This window comes from Sciurus vulgaris (genome assembly GCF_902686455.1).
Source record: "Sciurus vulgaris genome assembly, chromosome: 8".
Classification (NCBI taxonomy): Eukaryota; Metazoa; Chordata; class Mammalia; order Rodentia; family Sciuridae; genus Sciurus; species Sciurus vulgaris.
The window spans coordinates 117,268,174-117,290,691 of NC_136468.1; the positions used below are offsets into that span (position 1 = coordinate 117,268,174).

At 50.4% G+C, this 22,518-nt stretch overlaps 1 protein-coding gene across 7 annotated transcripts in view; it reads left to right on the plus strand.

The window, feature by feature from the left end:
* The window catches only part of OSBP2 (oxysterol binding protein 2), a 162,328-nt gene that overhangs the window by 123,499 nt on the left and 16,311 nt on the right, over positions 1-22,518 (plus strand). For 5 of the 7 annotated variants that reach the window (XM_079150941.1, XM_079150940.1, XM_079150944.1 and 2 more), the window contains one exon: positions 7,898-8,154. The exons of 1 other annotated variant lie outside the window; for it this stretch is intronic. In XM_079150941.1, the coding sequence (XP_079007067.1) occupies positions 7,898-8,154 (257 nt within the window). Of the gene's footprint in view, positions 1-7,897; positions 8,155-18,077; positions 18,124-22,518 lie in introns of those variants that run through there. One more of the 7 variants, XM_079150946.1, reaches the window with a different exon arrangement.

Here is a 22,518-nt window from a genome sequence, read left to right on the forward strand (position 1 = left end):
CTCATTGGTAACCTGAGTTTTATGGATTTATTCTCTTTAAATAAAAGAGAGAATTCATTTTTCTATGTAACTGGTAAAGTTAATGGTATTTCGGGAATCAGTGCTTCCCTAGAGATGGCTATGTCAGTCGTGTCTATGAATGGATGAGAATGTGTCTCTCTTGGTCATTTGCTCCATGGGGTCCTGCCATGCAAGAATGGGCCTAAGCCTCATTTCTCAGCTCTGTCCCTGGCTTGAAGACTGAGGTCAATTATCCTTTCTTTACTCCATAGTCTGTGTGCTATGCGCCTTTGTTACTTTAGCTAGGAAGCCCAGGTGCACCACTGGCAGAGAAAAGTATATGGAGACTCAGGCCCAGTTTCCCACCATCAAAAGGAAGTCACTTGAATGGAAAGACAGAGATCCTCATTGATTCTGAATTGTCTCTGGGGAAGAGCAAGTGTTCCCACCTTTCCTGCTTGGATGTCCTTATTTCAGAAGTCATGTCCTTTGAAGGAGGCAGAGCAGCTCACTGGGATCCTGGGTTAATCGCTTTTCTGAGTGTTTGATCTGAACATTAGAAGTATGCCAGGACCAGCAGCACGCAGGCAGCAGGCCATGCAAGACCTGGGGAAGCCCACGTAGGATGTCAGAAAGATCACCCTGGTGACCCTGCTGGGAAATGACTGGCTCTTTCCGGAACAGGAGGAGGGGGAAGCAGAAACCCCTGATCTTGCTTTTCCTCTTGCTCCCTCCATCAACCCTCAGGTTTGATTCCCTGGGTCACTATCCTCCTCTGTGAGCCATTTCTTTGTAGGCCCAGGCTCTTGGACTGCAGTCGGTGAATATGATCTACTGTTAACGGACTGCCCAGCAATCTCAACTCAGATGCCTTCTGTACTGAGGCTCAGCCTTTCTGCTAGAGTGAGGACCTGGGTGACAGTGTCTACAGCCCCCCTCCAATGCAAATACTCTAGCTCTACCCTCTTCCTGGCCAGGTTGATGGTCTGGGATGGAGAATAAGATGATGGGCCAATAGAACAAAATGAAATATTCTCACAAGTCCTGCAAGAACAGAATCGTTCAGGAAGCAAGTCCAGGCTCAGGCCCTGACCTGAAGTCACTATAGTCTCAGGTATGCCTGGTATGCCTGTCCCAATGTTGCAGATTATTTCTCAGCCCAAGTTCCTAGAGATTTTGTCAGTGTGGCCTTCAGTGAGACACAAGAAGTGGATGGAATGGCTAGGAGAGTTGTGGTGGGGAGCTGTGGTACCAGAGCTGGGCCACATGGGCTAGGACCCCAGATCTCCTACTTGCACACTGTAGGACCATTCCACTCCAAACCTCAGTTTCCTAGCTCTCTCCCCTGTAAAATGAGGATGCTAAGTGTACACAGATTGAATGAGTTTTTTGTCCAGTGCTTTAAAAAAGTCTGGCTGTAAGGAAATCCCATGGAACCACGCTGGACACGGGAAATCACATAAGGGAGTTTATTAAGCAAACAGTGTCTCCCTGCAGGGTAAGAGAGAAAATGAGAGGAAAGGAGAAAGGAAAGAGAAAGGGCATGCACTAGAGAGAGTGGAAAGCCAGGAGGATAGAGAAAAGTGAGGAGGACAGACAGAAGGATGGGGAAAGATGGCGGGGAAGCTATAGTAAACAGTTGTATTCTGCTGGGCTAACAGGGGACCAATATCGGAGAAGGATACTTGCAAGCTGACTGATGAACCAATAGCTAGCTAGGATGTTCACAGATTGACAAGTGGTTGGGAGGCGGGGAAAATGACTGCAATGGAATGGGCGGGGGAGCAGCTTTATACATTACACTGGCACCTTGTGTAAGTCTCAGCTGCCACTACTGCAATCATTGTGATTGCTATTGTTGCCTACTGTGAGATACCTGTCATCTTGCCCAACTGCTTCAGTGCTGACCAGTGGGAAGCTGCTTCTTCCAAGTTTGATTCTTGAGTTTCTGGGACCCAGGTTGGGTTTGAGTACAGTTCACCCAGCATTTCCCGGAAGTACTAGGCACATGCAAAACCACTCAGTGGCCCAAACAAATGAGGCAAAGTAACTGCAGCAGGTTCAGCAGAAGTGGGCAGAAAGTAGCTGGTAAAGGGGCACCATGAGGCCCGAAGAAAGCACTGTGCACTCTAGAGAGGGAAAGAGGCATGCTTCAGACCAGCCAGAGGGTGCAAGCATTGAAAACAGGCCTGATGGACTGGCTGAAAGGTCCTTCTCAGCAGAGGATGGGTGACACATGTACTTAATGCTCCTCTGACTGACCCCCTTACTCCCAGCTGCTGCTCAGCAAAGGCAATCTCCCCCTGCCTTCCTCCAGTACCCAGCCCCACTCTCAGGAGGACCCTGCAGGGAAGGAAGGTGAGACACAGCATCTCTATCAGCACTCTTTGTGGTTGCAGACCTCCCCATGAGCCTGCTGTCAGCCATTAGTACACAGCATGTGATCAGGGGCCAGTAGCCTGCCCCTTGGGGTGACTCTAAGAGCAGGCACATGGAGAAGTGACCCCTGCTAACCTTCTACTCTCCTTCCAGGGGAACCAGCAGGACATCAGGATTATCTGCCCAGTCTCTGAACCATCAGCAAATGTGTCATAGCCACTTGGAAAGAGCTTTCTGAGTCAGAGAAGGAAGGAGCTCAGCAGGGGTTGGTACCACTGCTCCAACACCTGACCTTGGCCAAGCCCCCTTTCCTCTTCTGGGTCTAAGTTTTCCCTTCTGAAAACAAAGAGGTATCCTGAATGAAAGAGGCCTGGCCTAATTTGTCCATGGTCTGGAGGGAGATTAGGGACTGGCCTGCCCTTTGGGGTTTGGCCTGACCATTCCAGGAGTGAATGTCACTCTGGATTCAGCTGGGACACTTGCTACCAGACTCCACCCTTGATTTGGCTAGCAGTGCCTATGGTGAAAACAGGAGAAATGAGTGGTGGAGAAGGTAGTAAGGACTTGGAGCTGTGCCAGCCAGTTCAAGCCCACGAGCTGCACATCACCCTGTCCTTCTGGGCCTCCTCACTGTTGGAAAGTTGTCCCTTATTCAAGGGCCAGAGCCTGCCTCCCTACAAACTCCACAATTCTGAACAGAGATAGACTGCAGGGACAAAATGATTTCTATGTCACAGATACTGCAGGAGAAGCCCAGACAAGTAGATGACTCCAAAGCCAGGAAACCACCCTCTCTAGAAGGATTGTAAGTGATCTGAGCCATCTCAGCTCCAATGGGGGAGGGTAATAGAGGCAGCTCTGACTCTTGTCCTCTCAATCTGGGGATTTATGTAGATCAGCAAAGACTGTGACTGCTTCCTGGGCCCAGAACCCACCTGAGGACTAGAGGTAGGTTGAGGAGGGGCCAGGGCTCCTGGATGACAGGGAAATGATGAGGCTCTGGGCAATCTGTTGAGGACCCCAGGGTAGGGATGGGGTTACCTGCCTTCACACCCAGAGCCAATGGCCTTCTCTTTACTCCTACAGCCATTCCTTGGAGAACTGGACAGCTGAGGCTCTGGAGGGGATAAGGGACATTTTCTGATGCTCTCTATAGCAGCCCTGAGAGATAAGCAGGGCCAACTGATGGGGCCTGTGACTATGAGCCTGGGGCCATCTTGCCACCCAGCTAGCCTCCCTCCCCACAGCAGCCTTCAGCAAAATGCCACTTTCCCAGCTCCCCACTGCTGGCTTAATTTCTGGGATCTTTTTCAGAGGTGTCACCTGCCAGGGATCTGCTGGTTCATTCCCACATCTAGCTGGGGACAGGCCCCAAACTTGCACTGCATCCTGGGTAATGAAACCTTTTGCCTCTCAGTGTCCAGATAGACCTCTTGCTTCCATCGTCTCTTAAAAGGACTGGCATTCTCTGGAATGTAATGGAGAGGCAATACATTCAGGATTGCGTTGGTGGTGATAATTCCAGCTGATGCAGATCACCCAGCACATAGGTCCTTCACAGACCAGTGAGATGGGGGTTGGAGCACTTGCTGTGCACCCGAGAAGCTGAGACTTAAAAGGGAGATAACCACATGAAAGCAGCAGAGCAGCATGTGAACTGAAAACCAGGCTTTCAAGCCTCCTCTTACTTCTTCATTTTCCATACCTCCACGGGGCAGCTGGACATCCTCTGCCTTTGAGCAGGTATAGGGACTTACCAGAGTGACTGGGAGGGCTGTTTTGTGAATCTAGCCCCACAGGGTTTTTGACCTGGCCCTAGATCTCATTGCTATCTTGCTCCTCTTCTTGAAAATGCAATTGCAAAGTTTCTGTTGGATTTTATGTTAGTAGGTAGTTTAGCCTTTGCTGTGTTGGTGCTGTTAATTTTTTTGTAACAATCAGATACTTGTCTCTCCAGGGTACTCCATAGCCCTGAGTTTTATTCCCAGTGGAATGTGGGAACAGAGAGGGTATAGGGGTCATGAAAGCTTGAGAACCCTGAAGCCATAAGCTTGTGAACTGCAGCCCTAAATAACTTCATGCATCCATGTGCTTTCTTTGCTCTGGAATAAATCCCCTCCTAGTAGAGATCCCTATAAGGGAAGAAGTGGAGGATGGGAGCCACGAAGTCATTTTTATGACTCTTGATGGATGTCTGTGAGGTTTTCCTTCAGAAAGCATAACTAACTTAATGCCATTATTTTTTCTAGTTTGAGGACTGTCACATTAAATAGATTTTATTTGTGTCCCTAACACAGTTAGCTCTCCCTGTTCACTGGTTCCACATCTGAGGATTCAACCACAGATTAAAACTATTTGGAACTAATAAGTATCTAGACATGATTTAGTATAAGGAGGACATTTGTAGGTTGTACATAAATACCATGCCATTTTGCATAAGAAACTTGAGCATTCTTGGATTTTGGTATCCTCCAGCGTTCTGGAACCAGTCCATTGATGATACCAAGAGACAAATGTATTGTTTCATTTATCTTTCCAACGTGTGTTTCCTCCTTGTGAGGTTTCCTTACCTGGACCTGAGACCTCTGGACTCAGTGTGGCCAGAGGTCACCATTCTGGAGACCAAGTCCCTGTCATTATTTAATTCTGAGTCTGCCCAGGCTGACATGGGTCACACCATTGTGCATCTGAACCATCTTAGTCTTGCTGTTGGAATGTGGGTGGGGGTTCCCCCACCCACTCCTTCAGGGATGGCAGCTATGCAGGAATTGTACAGGAGTATGGCTAGTTGTTTATGGCCTTGGAGCTGAGTGGGTGCCGCTGTCCATGTGTATGGCCGGTTTCAGGGGTCCTTTCTGCCCAAATCCACTCCTGTTTTCTTCAGCCCCTAACCTCCTGTGACCACCCTGGCCTTGGCCCAACCAGATATTTGGCCTCTCTGTCCCTCTAGTCTGCCCATCATAGCACCTGCTACCCATCTCATCTTTCCCACAGACCACAGCTTACATGCCACACACTCCCTTCTGCCAAAGGATAAGGGACCAGACCCCTGCGCTTGTGCCAGAGGCCCTTCACCATCTCCCTTTCCAGCCTGCCCTTCCGTGCCCTACCCCTCCACCTGCTTTGTCCACCCTCCTGTGTGTGACATGCCAATTGGTGCATGTGCCAAGAACCAACAGGCCCCCAAATCATTTGTTCTTTCACTCATTTGCCCCCTCTCATCCCACCCTTCCTCATTTTTCTGATCTCACTGTCCCTCTGGGAGGGACTTTACCTGCCCATCTTTGTGAATTGACTGTGCTGGTCAGTAATCACTGACCTTGGTTCTTCCTGTCCTGCCTCCAATACAGCTAGCAACATGACAGCAGAACAAGCACATTTGTCATGCCTCTGGGGACCTGAACTTGGACCTTGAGAGCTGTTTGAAAAAGTATCCATTTAATAACAAATTAAATAGAAGTATGGAGCCCCCTGACCCGCCACAGGGGAAGATGCTCCATTAAGTACTTGCACCTCTCCTCCACTCTTGTTTTGAGAACCAGGGGTCACATTCAGGCTGACCTGCAGCCAGACCTGATCCCAGGTGGCCCTGCTGGTGTAGAGTAGAGTCAGTGGCTGTTCTGCCTGGTTGTTGGTCGGTCATTCTGGTTGTTAGACTGGGAAAGTGACAATACATTTCAGTGATAGGAGGTCATAAGAACTCAGGCTCTGATGCCAGATAAACCTGGATGCTCCAGAGTACACTCACCTCATAGCCCTGGAAATTTCTATGCACCTTTCTGCCCCAGGCCTACCTCGCTGGGTCATCACATGCATTACCTGAGGTAGCACCCTCCCCAAGTCCTGGCACTCAGAAAGACTGAGTACACATCAGCTGGTGGAGCCTTTCTGAGGTGAGCCAGAGAGGAAGCCATACTGGCAGGAAGAACTGGATTCAGTTCACTGCTCTTCTCCTTAACAGCTGAGCCCTAAGCCTGTGGCTTGGCCACTTGGAATCTGCAATTTGTTGCCTAAGGGAGGGAAGAGCTGCCATCTACTGACCTCCACTGTGAGACTCAGAACATCTTTGGTCCAAAGACTGGCCCAGTACATGTGGTTTCCCAAGGCTGGGCCATTCTGAGGCTGAGATTGGGCTGGTTGGTAGGGAGGCTCCCTACCCCCTACCTGGATGCTGGTCCAAGATCTCTGTGGCCAGCAGGGACAAGGCGTGCATTGGACACTCCCCCTTGCTTGGGACCCATGCAGCTGCCTGACTTGGCCCTGCCATGGGCTCACAGTGCACTTGGAACAGCAACTTAGCCTTGTCCACCCACACACACCTTGCCTGCCATGAGAAGAAATCTGTTCTCTCATAATATGCATTCATTTTTTTGAATTTTTGTTTAATTTTACATCAAGTTATAGATTTTTTTCTTCTGAAAAACAAAAAAGGCTTGCAGATAATTTCTGAAAGAAGGCATTTCAAAAAGTCCTCAGTAGATACAGCTCTGGGATTTACAGTCTGATGTGAACCTCTTGGTTATCCTGTACTGAGCATTTAGACAGCTGTAGGGCCCCAGGCCAGCTGTCCTCAGAGGCCCCCATGGCCCAGCAGCTCCTGGCTAGCCGGAAGAGGAGCAGTGATGGCTCCTGAGCAGCTGCCATGAGAGGTGAGAGGGAAGGTGGGAGTGGGGACAGAGGACTGCCTGGCCCCTTGCATGGAGGCCCCAACAGCCTGGTGAGAAGAGGGGACTAGCAAGATGGCCTGGGCATGACTTCATCTCTGAGAGCACTAGTTGCTTTGTATGTCCCCTGCAGATGGTTCAGTCCCTACCCTTAGCCTGTGTCTGCACACAGAAGGCATTCCATAAGCAAGTGGCCATGCTTCTCCAGAGGCGAGATGGATGCAGATCAGCAGGAAGACAGGCCAGGATGGAGGTGTGAGGAGACAGGGAGTAGATAGCTTCTATTGGAGCCTGAGCTGGGTGGGGGGGGTGACTTTGAAAAGGGGGACAGCATTGGGCTAGGTCTCAAAGGAATGAATGGGGTGAGACAGCGAGGAGGTGGAGGAGGTGTAAGGCTCCAGAGGATGGAAACATAGGGTGAAAGCCCCAAGCAAGCTTAAGCATTTGCAAGGAATAGGAGACAGTTGGGTGTGACTGGATAGGCCTATAAGGTCAGGAAGGGAGTTGAGGCTCTTTTCTGGGAGTGTCTGTGCCCACTGAACAATCTCTACCTCTCCACCCAGCTTTGGCCACATTTGCCCACAGGCCACAACTTAGGGGAGCTGGTGCCCTGCATGAAGGCACCTGCAGAGTAATACCCCTCTCTAAAACTAAGTCTAAGCTCTTCCATTGACTCAGGTAGGCTTGTGCTGGCTGGGCCAGGGTTGAGCAGGTCCCTCACCATGGCCAGGAGCAGCTTTGGGCACAATGTAGGGAAACATTCATTTTAAATGAAGGGCTTCCTCCTCTGCCTTCCTTGATTCTTGGGCCTTGTTGATTGGAAACAACCACAGCAACTCTGTTTCCCTTCACAGATGACTCTGGGGATGACGACGAAGAGACCGCCTCCCCAGCAGATAAGAGTGAGCTACACCACACCCTTAAGAACCTCTCCCTGAAGTTAGATGACCTCAGCACGTGCAATGACCTCATTGCCAAGCATGGTGCTGCACTCCAGCGCTCCTTGAATGAACTAGACAGTCTCAAAATTCCATCTGAGAGTGGGGAGAAGCTGAAGGTCGTGAATGAGAGAGCCACCCTCTTCCGCATCACTTCAAATGCTATGATCAATGTGAGTTCCCACCCCCACCACCATCTGGGCATAAGTGAGGGGGACCCCCCAAACCAAAGGACTCCCTTTTAGCAGCACTGTGGCACCTAACTGGGTGACCAGAGGTGCTTAACAAACCAGAGCTCTGTTTCTGGGGCTCCAAGCCATTTTCCAAAGCTAGCACCTCCCGCACTATCTAGCATTCTCTATGTCATCTCCTTTTCTCGGCCATTAATGGGTGCGGACATTCTTTTTAATTGTCTGGTGGAAACCACAGTTGACTGTGGAATCTGATTGAGGCTTACAGGTGGTTTGGTCATGTGGGAGGAAGGTCAGGGCCCAAAATTAAGAAGCTGAATCAGTGGGTCAACATAGTAGGGACATGGCTGCCATCCTGACCCTCACAACTGCTCCTGCTTTCATTTGCCTTGGGTACAACCCACAGATTGAGTGGGATCAGAATCCACGTAAGCATGGGGAAAGGAGACAGCTATGTGTGGTGGGGGTCTGGGGTTGGGGTTCCATTAGCCAGAAGAACTTTGGAGCTGAGCCTACCAGCGGGTCACACCAACCTGCTAGACAAACCAAGTAACCAGAGTCTACAAACAAGAGGCATAGCTGTGGAAGTTGGTTACTCTCCCTGGGTTCTGGAAGCTTGGAGGGTCAATCTATGGTGACAGAAGTATAACATTTGACTGTACTTCTGGGCCCTTCCTCTTTCTGCCTGGTGAGTGTTGCCCAGGTGGGTTAGTGAATTTTGTATTGCTATGACCAAAATACCCAAGAAGAACAACTTAGAGAAGGAAAAGTTTGTTTGGGGCTCACAGTTTTAGAGGTCTCAGTCCAGAGACAGCTGAGTCCATTGCTCTGGACCCAAAGTGAGGCAGCACATCATGGAAAAGGTCATCGTGGAGGAGCATTGCTCCATTCATGGCAGCCAGGAAGCACAGAGAGGAGGAGGAAAAGAACCAAGCCACACGATGAACCCTTCCAAGGCAGAGACAGTGATCTACCTTCTCTGCCCATGCCCCATCTGTTCACAGTTACCTTCCAGTTACCCCACTCAAAATAGGATGGACTGATTAGTTTATAGCTCTCACAATCCAATCATTTAACCTCTGAATATTCCTGCATTAACATAGGGGTTTTTGGGAGATACCTCATATCCAAACCATAATACCAGGCCTCTACCATCCAGACTTGGGTCTACTGAGTGTGGTGGCACATACTTGTAATCCCAACTACTTGGGAGACTGAGGCAGCCTTAACAACTGAGAGAGAGACCATGTCTCAAAAAAAAAAAAAAAAAAAAAAAAAAAAAAAAAACCCAAGGACTGGGGACGGGGCTCAGTGATAAAGCACCCTTGGGTTAAATTCCCAGTACAAAAAACAAAAACAAAAACAAAAACAAAATAGACTCAGGTCTGACTGCAATAATCTTCTTCAAGGACAGCCTCCCAGAGAGGCCAGAGGTCCCTTGGGGTAGCACGCTGAGAACAGGGTGGCCAAGGCAGGGGAGGAGTGCAGAAATGGAGTCCACTACTCAGGGGAAATAGAGGTCTGTGGAATGTGGCTCAGGAAGGCCATTGGGCTGGCTAAAGACAATGGGGAATACCAATGCCCAGGTAAGCCCCAGCTGGGGGACCAAGCCTCCAAGTTCAGGAGTTAGAGAGAGCTGAGCTAGGAGTTGGCACCATGCTCCAGGTCTTACAGGAAACCCAAAGGTAGGGTGAGCAGATGGAGGCTGGAGCCCACTGCAGGCTGTTTCACCAGCCTGTTGGCAGCATGATTGTGGGGCAGGAGGGCCATCCCACCACCCACACATGCCCAGACATGCTCAGGCCTGGAGTGCCTGGGTTTGGTGTTGGGAATCCCTACCCGGGGCCTGAGACCGAGCCCTTCTCCCAGACCACAAGCGTGCGTACCGTTGTCCATCCCAAATCCCCAGATCCCACAGTGCTCAGACTGCAGTCCACTCTGGTGCATGGAGACTGCTCAGAGGTGCTGGACTGGCCTCCCTGCACGTTGGTCCCATTCTGCTCTCATTTTCCTCCATCTCCCTTCCTGGGTCACCATCCTCCTTACAGCTCATAGACTTTATGGGCCCAGTCCCTGTACTTCTATCTAGACACACCCAGATGTTGTTCATTTAATGACACAAGGCTGCAGTCATGCTTCCCTGTCCATCTGGAAGCCCGTGTCCACCTGATGCTTCCCTGGCTCAGCTCCTGGCACTGCCTCCCACCCAAGACTGAGGCCACTTGGCCTTGAAGAAACAGGTCTGGCTTCTCCAAGATAACAAGCCTCACAGCTGGTTCTAGTCTAGCACTATCTTTTTTCAGGCATCAGAGGCTCATCTGTTTACAGAGCCATAAAACAGCTCACATTCTAAGTGCATGATGAGTGGTTTTATGGAAAGCACAGCCCCCTGGGATTGTTTATGAGGCCTCTTTCCAGCACCAACTCTAGGGAAATAGTTGGCCTTGAGTGACAGGAGCTGTACCCTGGGCTAGGGTCTGTAGATGAGCTGGTGTGAGCCTGACACAAGGGCCCTTCAATCCAGTGCAGAGAGGGCAGGAGTGAGGGCTACCACAATACTTGTAGTCCACACCGGCCCAGAGGCCCAAGTTTCTCCTGGGGACCCTTTCTGACAGTCATTCCTCACCTGAAAGGAACCAGATTAATTCTGAGAGAGCTTTTGTATGGCTCTACCAATTGTCCAAACCCCTACTGTGTGCCAAGGGGCCATGCAGGCAAGTTTGCCTGAAGGTAATCACATGGGTCACCACTGGCCCGCCTTGGCTTCCATGCCTTTTACAAGGAAGGGGTTGGACCAAAGAGCTGTAACTCCTCCTATAACCATATATCTTCTGCCCCCAGTTCCCCAGGGAGCCTGTTGATCTCACAACCTCTTACTACTCCCAAGAGCCTCACTAGAACCACTATGTATTCTTAGCACCAGAGTGAAAACTGAGGCTCGGAGAAGTCACCTGAAATGCCCAGTGTTGCCAAACCGGGATGCAAACCCAAGTTTGTGTGTGGCCCACTGCAGGAGTAGTGACCCCTGAGGGCTGCAGAGGGCCCCCTCCTGCTGTGGTTGCACTCCAACATTAGGATGTGGAAGTGAGGGCTTCATAGCTGCTCAGGATCTCTCTGAGTCTTTCATATATCTTTTACTTTTGAGCTGCCATGTGGCCTCTGATCACCCTGGCTGAGTCCCACCAGGACCCCTCCTAAAAGGCTGGGAACCCAGAGATGGAGGCCACTCCCAGCTATCCCCAGAAGATACAAATTGCTACCTCCCATTCCCTCCAGATATCACTGCCAGATGTGGGGGTTCTACTTCCCACTCCCAACCTGACTGTGCTATGAACTGGAAAGTTTCCCAGAAGCCACACCTGAATTTGGGGAATCTATTCCCACTGGCCCCTTGGATAGGAAAGGCCCTGCTCTTGGTTGCTGTATTTGAGACCTGGTGAATGGTTCCACATTTTCAACCTTGTATGTTTTGACTGAGTCTGGATCATGTTGGAGCAGAAGGTGAGGGCCAGCCAGCCAGCTGTACCCCACAAAGAAATGATCCTGCAGAGGCCCTATGACAAGGAGCCTCCTCCTACTCAGACAGGACTGTACTTTATCCTTATACTTCCCCAAGATGGCAAAGACTCTGCCATTATTCAGCCTTCTGGAGAAAAGTCAGGGGGACAATTTAAAACTCCTTTAAATTTGGGAAAGAGCTTCAATATCATAAGTCTTTAAATATCATAAGCCTATCATAAGCTCCCACTGGGGCTGAGGAGGGAGGGCCTCCTGACAATTCCTGAGTGTCAGGCTCCCTGATAGTTGTACAGGCCCATGCCACATGCCCACCGCCCCCCTGAGGGGCAAGGTAGTGTCTTCACCTCTCATCCAGTAAGGCTTCTTCCCTGTGTGTTCGAGGGAAATAGATGTTCAGAGGATGCTTCTGGACTGGGGACACAATGACACTGCATTGCTTCACCCCTCCATGCCCTTGTCATTGCTGTACCTCTTACCATGTAGCAAAGCCATGCTGTGTGGTTTATACGGCTAGAGAAGTCTGTCTGGTGGGCATTTAACCCAGGCCTTAGAAACTGTTTACTAAATCCTGCCCAAGCCTGTGCCAGGAGGGGGCTCAGCAGGGAACAGATAGGTGCTGCCCACCCCCAGAGGTCAGAGTCCAGCAGATGTCCTAGCAATGTGCTCTCCCATGCATGTTTGGTGGTGCAGCTTCAAAAGAAATGTTGACCTAGGGCCAGCAGCTTACCTGGTCACTTGAAATCCAAGTATGGAGAGGGCTTGGGAAGGTGCTAGGACTACAACCTCATGGGAGAGTAACCCTTAAATGCCAGTCGTGCACACCTGTACACCCTGAGCCAGGGGATCCATGGTTAGACCTACAGACGGCACAGGTAAGGCCTGGAAGTTAAAAAAAGGGCTCAGGGTCACCACTGCTAAGAATGTCCCACTACAGCCTGCTGCCTCATGGTAGGGAAAAAAAAAACTCCTCCCTCTCCTTGACTGGGGTCAAGAGATCCAGTTCAACATCGCCTACAACCCCCATCTGCAGGTCTATGGTGTCTCGTGGGCCTTTCTACCACAGCATCCTGACCTGCCCTCCCTGCAAGAACAGGACAGACACAGTCCCCTTTGCAGTCCCAATAGCCCCATAGCTTCCATGCTTGTCACAGGGCCTAGAAAGTGGGAGCCTCAGCAAATGAGAGAGGGGACCAAGGAGGGGTTATGAAAGAGGACACGGGAGCAAATGAACGAATTGCTTTTTTTTTTTTTTTTTTTTTTTTTTTTTTTTTTTTGAGCTGATAAAAGCCAGTCCAGCAGATCCCTGCTTGAATTACTGTTTTGGGTAACTGTGAATTAGCCTGCCATTTAAGAGAAAACTTGCAGCACTGTTAAATGACTTCGGTTTTTGGAATGAACCTTGAACCCCAATGTGCAGTGTTAGAGGTGCTCTGCACACCTCGTGTGGGATACATTCCCCATGTTCCAGATGGGTATACCAGGGCACACCTCATGGTGTGATACTGGGTCTATCCCTTGGTTTAAGGTGGAGAATGATTAAATTAGTACATGTAGCAAGCTCATGCTTTGGGTATTTTATATAAAGTAAAGAAAAGTAACCCTCCAGGCTTTTTCTGTTGTTGTTTTTAGTTTTTGTTTGTTTGGTTGGTTGGTTTTGGTCCTGGGGATTGAACCCAGGGGTACTTTGCCACTGAACTATATCCCCAGCCTCTTATATATATTTTTTAATTTTTTATATGTGTATTTTTTTGTTTTGAGACAGGGTCTCACTAAGTTGCCCAGGCTGGCCTAGAACTTGTAATCCTCCTACTTCAGCCTCCTGAGTCACTGGGATTATAGGCATGTGCCACCATGCCCAGTCAGGCTTATTCTTTTTTCCTGTAAATTTATCTTTTGGTGAAGCAAAATGCCTGGTTTGAAGGACAGGCCTGTGGGATGGCGGTGTGACAGCAGACTCCCAAGTCTCCTTCTCATAACTTTATGCCTCACAACAGCCACGTCAAGTTGGTGTCATTACAGCTTCATTGTTGTCATCATTATCTGCATTATTCAGGTTCCACCCTGAGGCCCAGAATGGTCATTTTGCCTGGGGGTTGCAAACCTGACTATTGTGTGACCCAGTGGCCCCTGTCTCTGGGTTATCTCCACGGCTGGCCAGGGGGAGAATCTTTATGGAAAGACTAGAACCACCAGTTTCCCAGGCCCAGCATGCCTGGAATTGGGCTGAGTTGGGCCCCATTGCTCTTGCCCAGAGCAGAAGAACTGCATGGTATTGCCTAGTCCTTCTGGGGGCCAGCCTGCCTCAGGGTAATGTGGATGCTCCCTTCCCTGACTGAGGGAGCAAGTTCTATCTCTCTGTCCAGGTGGAAATGCCTGGATGGGAAGTATTCTCTTCTGTGAGTGTCCCACAGACACATTTTCCTGCCCACGGAGCCTTCAGGACCTTCTTATGCCACCCACTTATACCTACTCTTCCTCCTCCTCCTCTCAGCTCCAGCCAGGAGAGGGCAGTCATAGTTTCCATTAGAAGGCACTGAGGGATAGGTGACAGATGCTGGTAACTGTCTTTCCCTGAAACACTGAGCCCCTGGGGGAACTGACAGCTGAACTCGATCCTGCTTTGCAGTAACCTGTGGGCTGTGCCTGTCAGCTCCTCCATGTTCCCACAGGTAGGGCCCAAGCAAGTCAGGCTGCTCCTGACACTACCACCTTCATCTGAGCTTGTAGAGGCTCCTTGTGGTTGGTGACTCTTGAGGAGTCCCCTCAGACCACCTGACCCCTCATGGCCCTTAGAAGCCCATAATTCAGATCAGCCCTGCAAGCACCTATGAGCACTTCTGTGGGGAGGGAGCTGTGCAGCTGTTGGTGGATATGGAGGTACACAGGAAACCTTCTGCCACCCAGACAGGTTCTCCTCTAGACACTGGGGTACACAGCCCCTGGCTCTCATGGGCCCTGCATCCTCCATGGGGGAGCGGCAACCATGTAGATGATACAAAGTGTCCTTGGCAGAAAGACCTTCAGAAGAAAGAACCAATGAGGCAGGGTGGGATAGGAGGTCACAGGAGAACCCTGACTAGACCTGAGAGGCGCCTGGGGAACAGGGGTGCCCACCTCTCTGCACATGGAATGAAGGCTGAGAGTCATGGGAGGGAAGATCAGACGGGACACTGGGCCAGTCACGTGGGACCCTGTACTAAAGTGCTCTCCCTTCTCAGGATGAGTGAAATGATCTGTCATTTGAACAAGACCAACTTCTTGGAGAATGGGCTGTCAGCAAGGCAAGTGCAGGCCATCAGAGACTCTTTGGGCAGCCCAGAGGATGGGGAGAGTAGAGTTGGCACTGGCAAGAAATAAGCAGTGCCGCTCTGAGTTGAAGGCAGGGCCAGCAGCACTGCCCTATGGGTGGGAAGCAAGGCCATCAGGAAAGTCTTCAAGGTGTGGGCCTGAGCCACTAGAAAAACAGAGTCCCCTGCTCTCTGAATCCCCTTAGCACCCAACATGGGTTCTAGAGAATGCAAGAGAATCCTTCCCCAGAACAGGTTTTGTGTAGCTAGCAAGTGGGCAAAACCGGCTAGAAGACAAGCCCCATAAAATGACCAAGGACCATTGAGGTGCCCAAAGGATACAGAAAGCAGGGATACAGAGACCAACCCTGTACTCTGGGTCCCTGAGATTGCCAAGGAAGGGAGCATCTCACAAGAAACATGGCTCAGAACCCACAGAAGAGCTGGCTGATGGGATGGGGTCACCTATGAAACCCCAACAGCAAGGATATGCAAAATCCCATGAAGGATGGGTGCCTGACAAAACCAGGACTCAGATGGACTTGGCCTGAGAGGATAGTCCAGTTGGAGAGAGCTGTAAGAGTACAGTGCCAGGCATTGAGAGGGGAAAGATGGAAAACTGGAAGGTAGAAGCTGGTGAGGACAGGTTCATGGATAGAGGTCAGTAACTTGTGGCACTCAGAGCTTCATAGAAATAAAGCCCATGTCTAAAGGGCTTACTTCTGGAAGTGCTCCAAGGCCTCTCTGAAGCCTCACTTGGTTCACCATGACCCAGGAGACCACATGGGGCTCCTTGGGCCAACCTAAGCAGTGGGGAGAGGCCCCTGCTCCTTCCCAGGCCTGTGGGACAGGTTTCTGTCCAGCTGACCCCTATTTTGCTCCTGACAGCTTGCTCACTTGGGGCCTGGGGAGGTGGGTAAAAATAGATTCCAGAATTGTCTTTGAATCAGTTGGCAAACTGGCAGCCAGATGGTGCTAGTTCCTGTGCACGAGGGGTGAACTGTTTTGGATATGGAAAGGGCTATTTTAAAGTTTTAATTGAAGTGGAAATCTGCCTCACCAACTCCAAGACTGAGTCACATCAAGGAGAACCCCTTGGTGCTAGGGAAGGGCTAGAGCCCCAGCTGCTGGTCAGGCTGTGCTGAGTGCCATGTGAGGAGCCAGCACAGACAGGTGGCTGACCCAGCCCTGCCCTAGGAGCTCAGCCTCAATGGGGCTAGGACGTGGTTATATAGAACATGGCAAATTGACTGGCCAGAGGAACCGTAGGCTGAGCCCAGAATTCCATGAGTCCCCACTCATCATCTTAGGTGGCTAAGATGGCCAAGCATTTTCAGCCTCTAAACCAGAGAAAACCAGCCTGAGCCTCACCACTGCTCCTTTCTGCTGGACTAAGTTTGGGTTTCTTGTGTTAATGAGGCCAGCCCACTGCTTCTCAGTGAGAGGAGAGGAGAGACCCACTGACCACAGTGCATCCCCTGGTGTGAAAGGTGAGGGTTCATGGTAATGATGGCCACATGAAGATCAGCATGGCGGGGGGCAGCCTCAGTTCCACACCTCTATACTGTAACAGGCAGAAAAAAAAATGCCTTCCCAAATTGCTGTTATAGTAGGACAGACATCAGATGACTGGCCTTGCCACAGGTGGAGACAGCCCCTTTTCCTGCCCTCTCCATGCCCAGGATTACCAGGACCTGCTGCATATCCTAGTGGCTGGAGACAACCAATCTCACAGCCTAGACCCTTCAGACATTAGGACCATCTCACCACATTTATGTGAGCCCAATGACTACCCAGTCCAGGTCCACCAGTTCTCTGGTACCTTCCTCACACCCCCATCTAGGAGGGAAATTAGTGTGGAGGAAACTATATTTCCAAGAAACCACTAAAGGGTTTGACCAAGATAGGGTCCTGGTTCTGCATACCCTCCAAAGAAATTGAAAGGCTTTTCCAGGCCCCACACATACCAGGCAGTCTGACCCCATGCCTGCTTATGTTTGAGGAGCAGTGAGGTCACTGGCAGGATTAGGATTAAGAAGAGAAAAAGCGATTAGAGTTTGTCCTCCTGGGGTACAGCTGGGCAGAGGTTTCCAGGTCAGAGAATCTATCTGTCCCATGGACACCCATTAAGGTAACCAGCAGAAATTCTCCGTAGACTTCACGCAGTATGGCCCCTGTCTCAATTTCCCCTGGATGTGCATCCCTTACAACCTCCTTCACCAGTTTGAGTTTCTCAGAAGGGAGAATTCCTGAAGGAAGAGCCTTGATAAGCAGCCAGGACTCTCCAGTGTGGAACCAAGTGGGGTTCCACTGATATGGGAGACCCACCTTTTCTGTCTTGGGCTTGGAAGTTCTCACTCTGTATTGGGGTATCTCAACAGGCTCCCCACTAAGACAGAACCACACTACTCAAGGAACAGTGCACCCTGGCCAGCCCCTCTGCATCTCAGAAGCACCCATGCATCTCAGAAGCACCCATGCTCTCTGTTGGCCTTTCACCGGTACCCTCTTTGCAACCCTGTGGGGTGGGAGGAAGGGCCAGAGCCAGGAAACTGGAACCTCGTCTCCACCCTGAGGACAACTGACCCAACTGGTCACATAATTATGGACTCTATAGGGGTCCTGGGTTCTGGCCCTTCCATTTATTCCATGAGAATGCCGAATACCAGGAGATTATGGGCCTACTCTAGGGTGCGCAGTAAGGCAGCACCCCATTCAGGAACTAGACATTGGTTCTGGCTACCAGCTTGACTCCATCAGCCCCCCTCAAATGATTCAGGACATGTATGGTTTGGGTAGGGGGTGCTGGGTCAGCAAAAGTCTCTCCTGCTAAGAGGTGGGCACAGCTTTCTAGCCTCAGGTATGGCTGTCACAGAACCTCAGGGAAAATGATAATATTCAGGTCTTGCCTGGATCAGCCAGGCCTTCCCTGGGGCCTCAGGAGCCTCCCCATTGCCAGCCCCCAGATGGGCCCCAGCCTTAATCCAGCTTAGCAAACACAGTCTACAGGGCATTGCCCAGCTCAGCATTCCAGGGCAGCAGGGCCAGACTGGGCTTCTGCTTCTCTCCACAGTGCAGACAGGATGGGGCCTGGAGGTGGCCAGCAGCAGCAGAGGAGACCCTGGGAATTGGGGATGGATACCAGGTGGGTGCATTGTGGGTAGAGGAGCACATAGACTTCTTCAGACCACAGGGTTATAGGTACACCTCCCCACACACACACAGATGGCAGTGTCAAAGGCCCTGGGTCCACCCATGTGAGCTTCTCAATATAAGGACAGAACAGCCTCTATCCTGTCTACCTTATTGGGTGATTGTGATAATCTATGATCTGTATGAGCCCAGCCTGGCCATGTGTGAACTAAATGAGGCCCCAGCTGTCCAGGGTATTTGACTTCCTTCTCCCTGTCATGCTATACCATTCAGCCTTCTGATGACTCCTGCTACCCTGGGAGACAGCCTCCTCTTGCTGAGGTCAGGGCTGGGCCCTATTGCTTGAACAGGGCTCCTTGTTAGCAAGCATCTCCCAGGAGCCCAGCTCCACATCAGGAAGGCCATGGGATCCTTTGGAATATTACATCTCTGTCTTCCAGGGGCTCCCAGATAGCAATAAATATCTAGCTTTACTAAATAAACTAGCAGCAATGGTTTTATGCCCTGGGAGGCATGCAGGTTGGGTGTACAGGGACTTGGATGCTGGCCCTGCAGATCCCTCCTTGGGGCTCAAGCAAGTACTGTGGCCTTCCTGAGCCTACATTTCTTCCTTGTTCATGCTCACTGGAGAAACAACTACCCCAGCGCTCATGAGAATGCACCAAGCATTCCTGACCATAGTAAGTAAGGGAGCTGGGGAGGTGGAGGTCACATCAGAATAACCAGATATGTTTGAGATCAATCAGGGAAAAGCAAGAAGCACAGTACATAGTGGGTCACACCTGAGGGCTTGGGGAGCAATGGAGTCCAGGAGATGAGCTTGGGAAGGATTGGGGTCAGGTCTGGGAGAGGCTGTCAGCCATTGGAGTCTGTAGGAAACACATTTCCCTTGGAGGGGAAAATGATAATTTCTTAAGAATCTAAAGCCCATAAACAGAGAGGGTAGGAGATGGGAAGAGTAGGGAACCTAATTCATGTTTGATTTTTGCTCTATAATCTCATCTTTCTGCTTTTTCTTTTCTTTCTTCTTCCTTTTTTTCTTAGTACTGGGAATTGAACCCAGGAGTGCTGTACCATGGAGCTACATCCTTAACCTTTTATTTCTTATTTTGGGACAAGGTCTTGCTAAGTTGCCCAAGCCAGTCTTGAACTTACCACCCTCCTGCCTCAACCTCCCAAGTAGCTTTTGCTTTTGCTTCTAAGAAGCCCACATAACCCTTGATATGAATTATTACCCTGGCTACTCTTTATACTGTTGACATGTGATTCTTTTAAGTCTTGTTTTAAATTAGATGAGTTATATAAGAGTGAAGCACCCATCTATGTCACTATTTGAACAAAAAGAGGATTCCAGGGCCTGTAGAGGATTGACAGGAAGTGATAGAGCAGACATTAGGGCTAAGGGAGCAAGAGGCCTCCAAGAGGGATACCCACAGACCAGCAAAAACCTGGGAAACTATGAAGTATCTTTCTCTCTCAGCTATGGTAGGGTTCCCACAGACAAGAAGACCTTGTGTTGTCTTTCTCCTGTGGAGAAGAGTAGACTGGCCTGGCTATGTGGAGGGAGTAGACTCAGGACTACATCCTGCTTGCCTCTTCTCCCAGTGCCTCAGGTTTGGGGTGGGAGATGAGAGGAGAACACAAAGAATCAGCAAAGTTTTCAAAAACTTTGAAATGGCCCATCAGGTGCCTGCCCAGGGAGATGTGGGCACTTCTTCACAAGTGCTCTTTAGTGAATTTCTCATGTACACTCTGCACCCGCTGTGAGGCTGGATTGGCTGCTGACTGGTGCCCAGAAACAGCAGCCCACCCATGTTGGGGATTCCTTCTTTTGGTCAGCAAAAAGGTGGAAGGAGACTAACTTGACTGGACCCTATGGCCAAACTTAAGGCTGTGGGGAAGAAAGGGTAACTTGGGGACGTGAGTCTTTTGAAAGCAGCAGCCTGAGGTAGGAGGTAGACTGAGCTCTGGTTTGAGGACCTGGATTTCAGATCTGGCTCTGTTGCTCCCTTGCCATGTGACCTTGGAGCCTTAGTTCCACCATTTTGGAATGAGGTGAAGATCTCTATCCACCCAGCTCACAGGGCTCCTAAGGGGATCTGGAATGTTCCTGGGGTGCCCAGAGGGATACTCTGCCCATTCATTTCCTCTTGTACCTATTGGCACAGAAGCAGCAAAGAAGTGCCTTCTGGTGTGGCCACTGGGGCAGGCTGTCACTGTGTCCATTATCAGATTTCCCCACCTGAGGCCTACAGCAGTAAGGGAGAGATGGGGCTCTGGTTGAGGCAGGGAGACCACTCTAGGACCTAGGGAACTAAAGGCCTTGGTTCCAGGTGACAAGCCAGGAAGCAGTAGAGTCAAACCTGAAGCTGTATTTCCAAGTTGCATGGTAGCCAGTGATTGAAACTTTGCACCCAAAAGAGACTTACATGATTTGCATATTCAAAATATCCTCAGACTTTCAAACTTCTGAATGCATCCTCACCCAATTTCAGGGACTTTTAACATATGATATAAGGAGATTTATTTCCATGCCCAAGAAGGCCTCTCTCCCCACCCCATTCTGTGCCAGGACACCTGTCAGTATAAATCCCTGCTTAGGTGTGGTAAAGTGGGGACCAGCACCTAGACTTTTTGGGGAAAGGTGGAAAGGACAGTCTGAGTGGCTTTGCCAGAACTCACATCTTCCAGATTCCAATAACGTGCCTCTTTCCCCTCTATGTTTTGCTGGTTTCCTGGGGCAGGTCACACCCCATCTCCAGGCTGTGTCTGCACATCTTCTGAATAGGGATGGGAGGCACCTTGCCTCGCCACATGAATTTTAGTGGGGAAATGGTGGAAGGAGTTGCCTAGAATGGGGCTGTTAAAGGAAAGACATGTCAGGATCAAGGCTGAGCAGTTAGCACTCTTAAGCCTCAAACTAGAGGCCCTTATCACCAAGACATGCCTCCCACCAGGGCTCAGGCTTTCCTTGTGGGTTGGACAAGCCACCTGAGCCAGATCAGGGTGCCCAATTCAGAGCCATTGGATGCCCACCTACTTTGGGCTGGTCTACCTCTGCTGCCCAGAGGAAACCCCAGGATACCCCATCCCTCCCATTCCCATCAGTCAGAGTCCTTGGGCAGGGTGTCACTGAGCCAGCACATGTTCTGGAATACCTGCTGAGTTTTGGGGTTCTCTTGGGAAAAGGGTTACTATGAAGAGAGATAAACACAGTCACTAGAGAGGCTGGACAAACTCACTGATGTACCATTGCAGTGGAGGCTGGTGTCTGAGCAGGCCTGACCACAGTGGGGCTGGGCAGTTTCCTCAGGCTGGAAGCAAGGGAGGTCTTAGGACCTACCAGATAGAGTGCTCAAAAATGTAGGGGCCTGTGCAGATGCAGCTGGTGGCCCATGAGGGCTTATCTGTTGAACACTCCCTCCACCAGTGCTTATCACCTCCATTCCCCCAACAGCCCTTTGAGAAACTGCTCCATTATCCTTGTGTCACAGATGGAGGCCCATGTGCCTGTCTCCCTCCAGGAAATCATATCTCAAACCTGTAGGGTTGGACAGCATGTGACATGTGGAGCCCAGCAGTGCTCCTCCATGTGGGCGGCTGCAGCAAGGGCTGGGAAGGCAGTGCTGGGGGGTGGCAGCCCGAGAGTATTATGAAGGCTTGGGCCCAGAAAATGCAGCCCTTCCTTCTGGGTTAAAGAAGGAATCAGTAAAGGGCAAATTCAGACGTCCCTGGCTTGGACCTCACTCCCTCCAGGAATAGCTGAGGCCTGGGCCTTCCTCTATGCTGTAATGACGGACAGGATGACCTACCCAATTCTTAAAAGTATGGTGGAACCACCTATGTGGAGGATGAAAAGAATCTGAATGTCATAGTAGGCCACAGCTTGAAGGGGGAACCTTAAAAGCAGAGTTATGTGATGTGATAGAGACTATGAAGTGACTTGGTAGAAATTTCCAGTCCTAGTTCTTCTACCAGACAAGACTTGTTACCTCTCTGGGTCAGGCAATATAATAGAATGTGACTTTGCTTCCTTCTGTGCAAAGCCTGGCTTTGCTGCCTTGGCTGGCTTGAGCTGCCTTGGGTTCCCATGGGGGCAGGGACTTGCGACAAACATCAATCCTAGTGCACAGTGAGGACATGGCAGCAAAGAGTTGGAGCTCAAGCTGTGATGATCAATAACTGAGCATCCTCCAGCTACATGGGGCTACTGTGGGGAAGCAGCATGTCAACCAGCAATATCCCAGGTTGAGTGTTCTCCAAACAGCATCCTATCTAGGGCGAGCTGGCCAGAAGGTGCCAGTTCCTGGGTTGTCTCTGAAAAGGCCCAGGTTCCCACATTCCCATGGAAACCAGTGGGACAGTGGGCATGTGTTTGACCATCTTG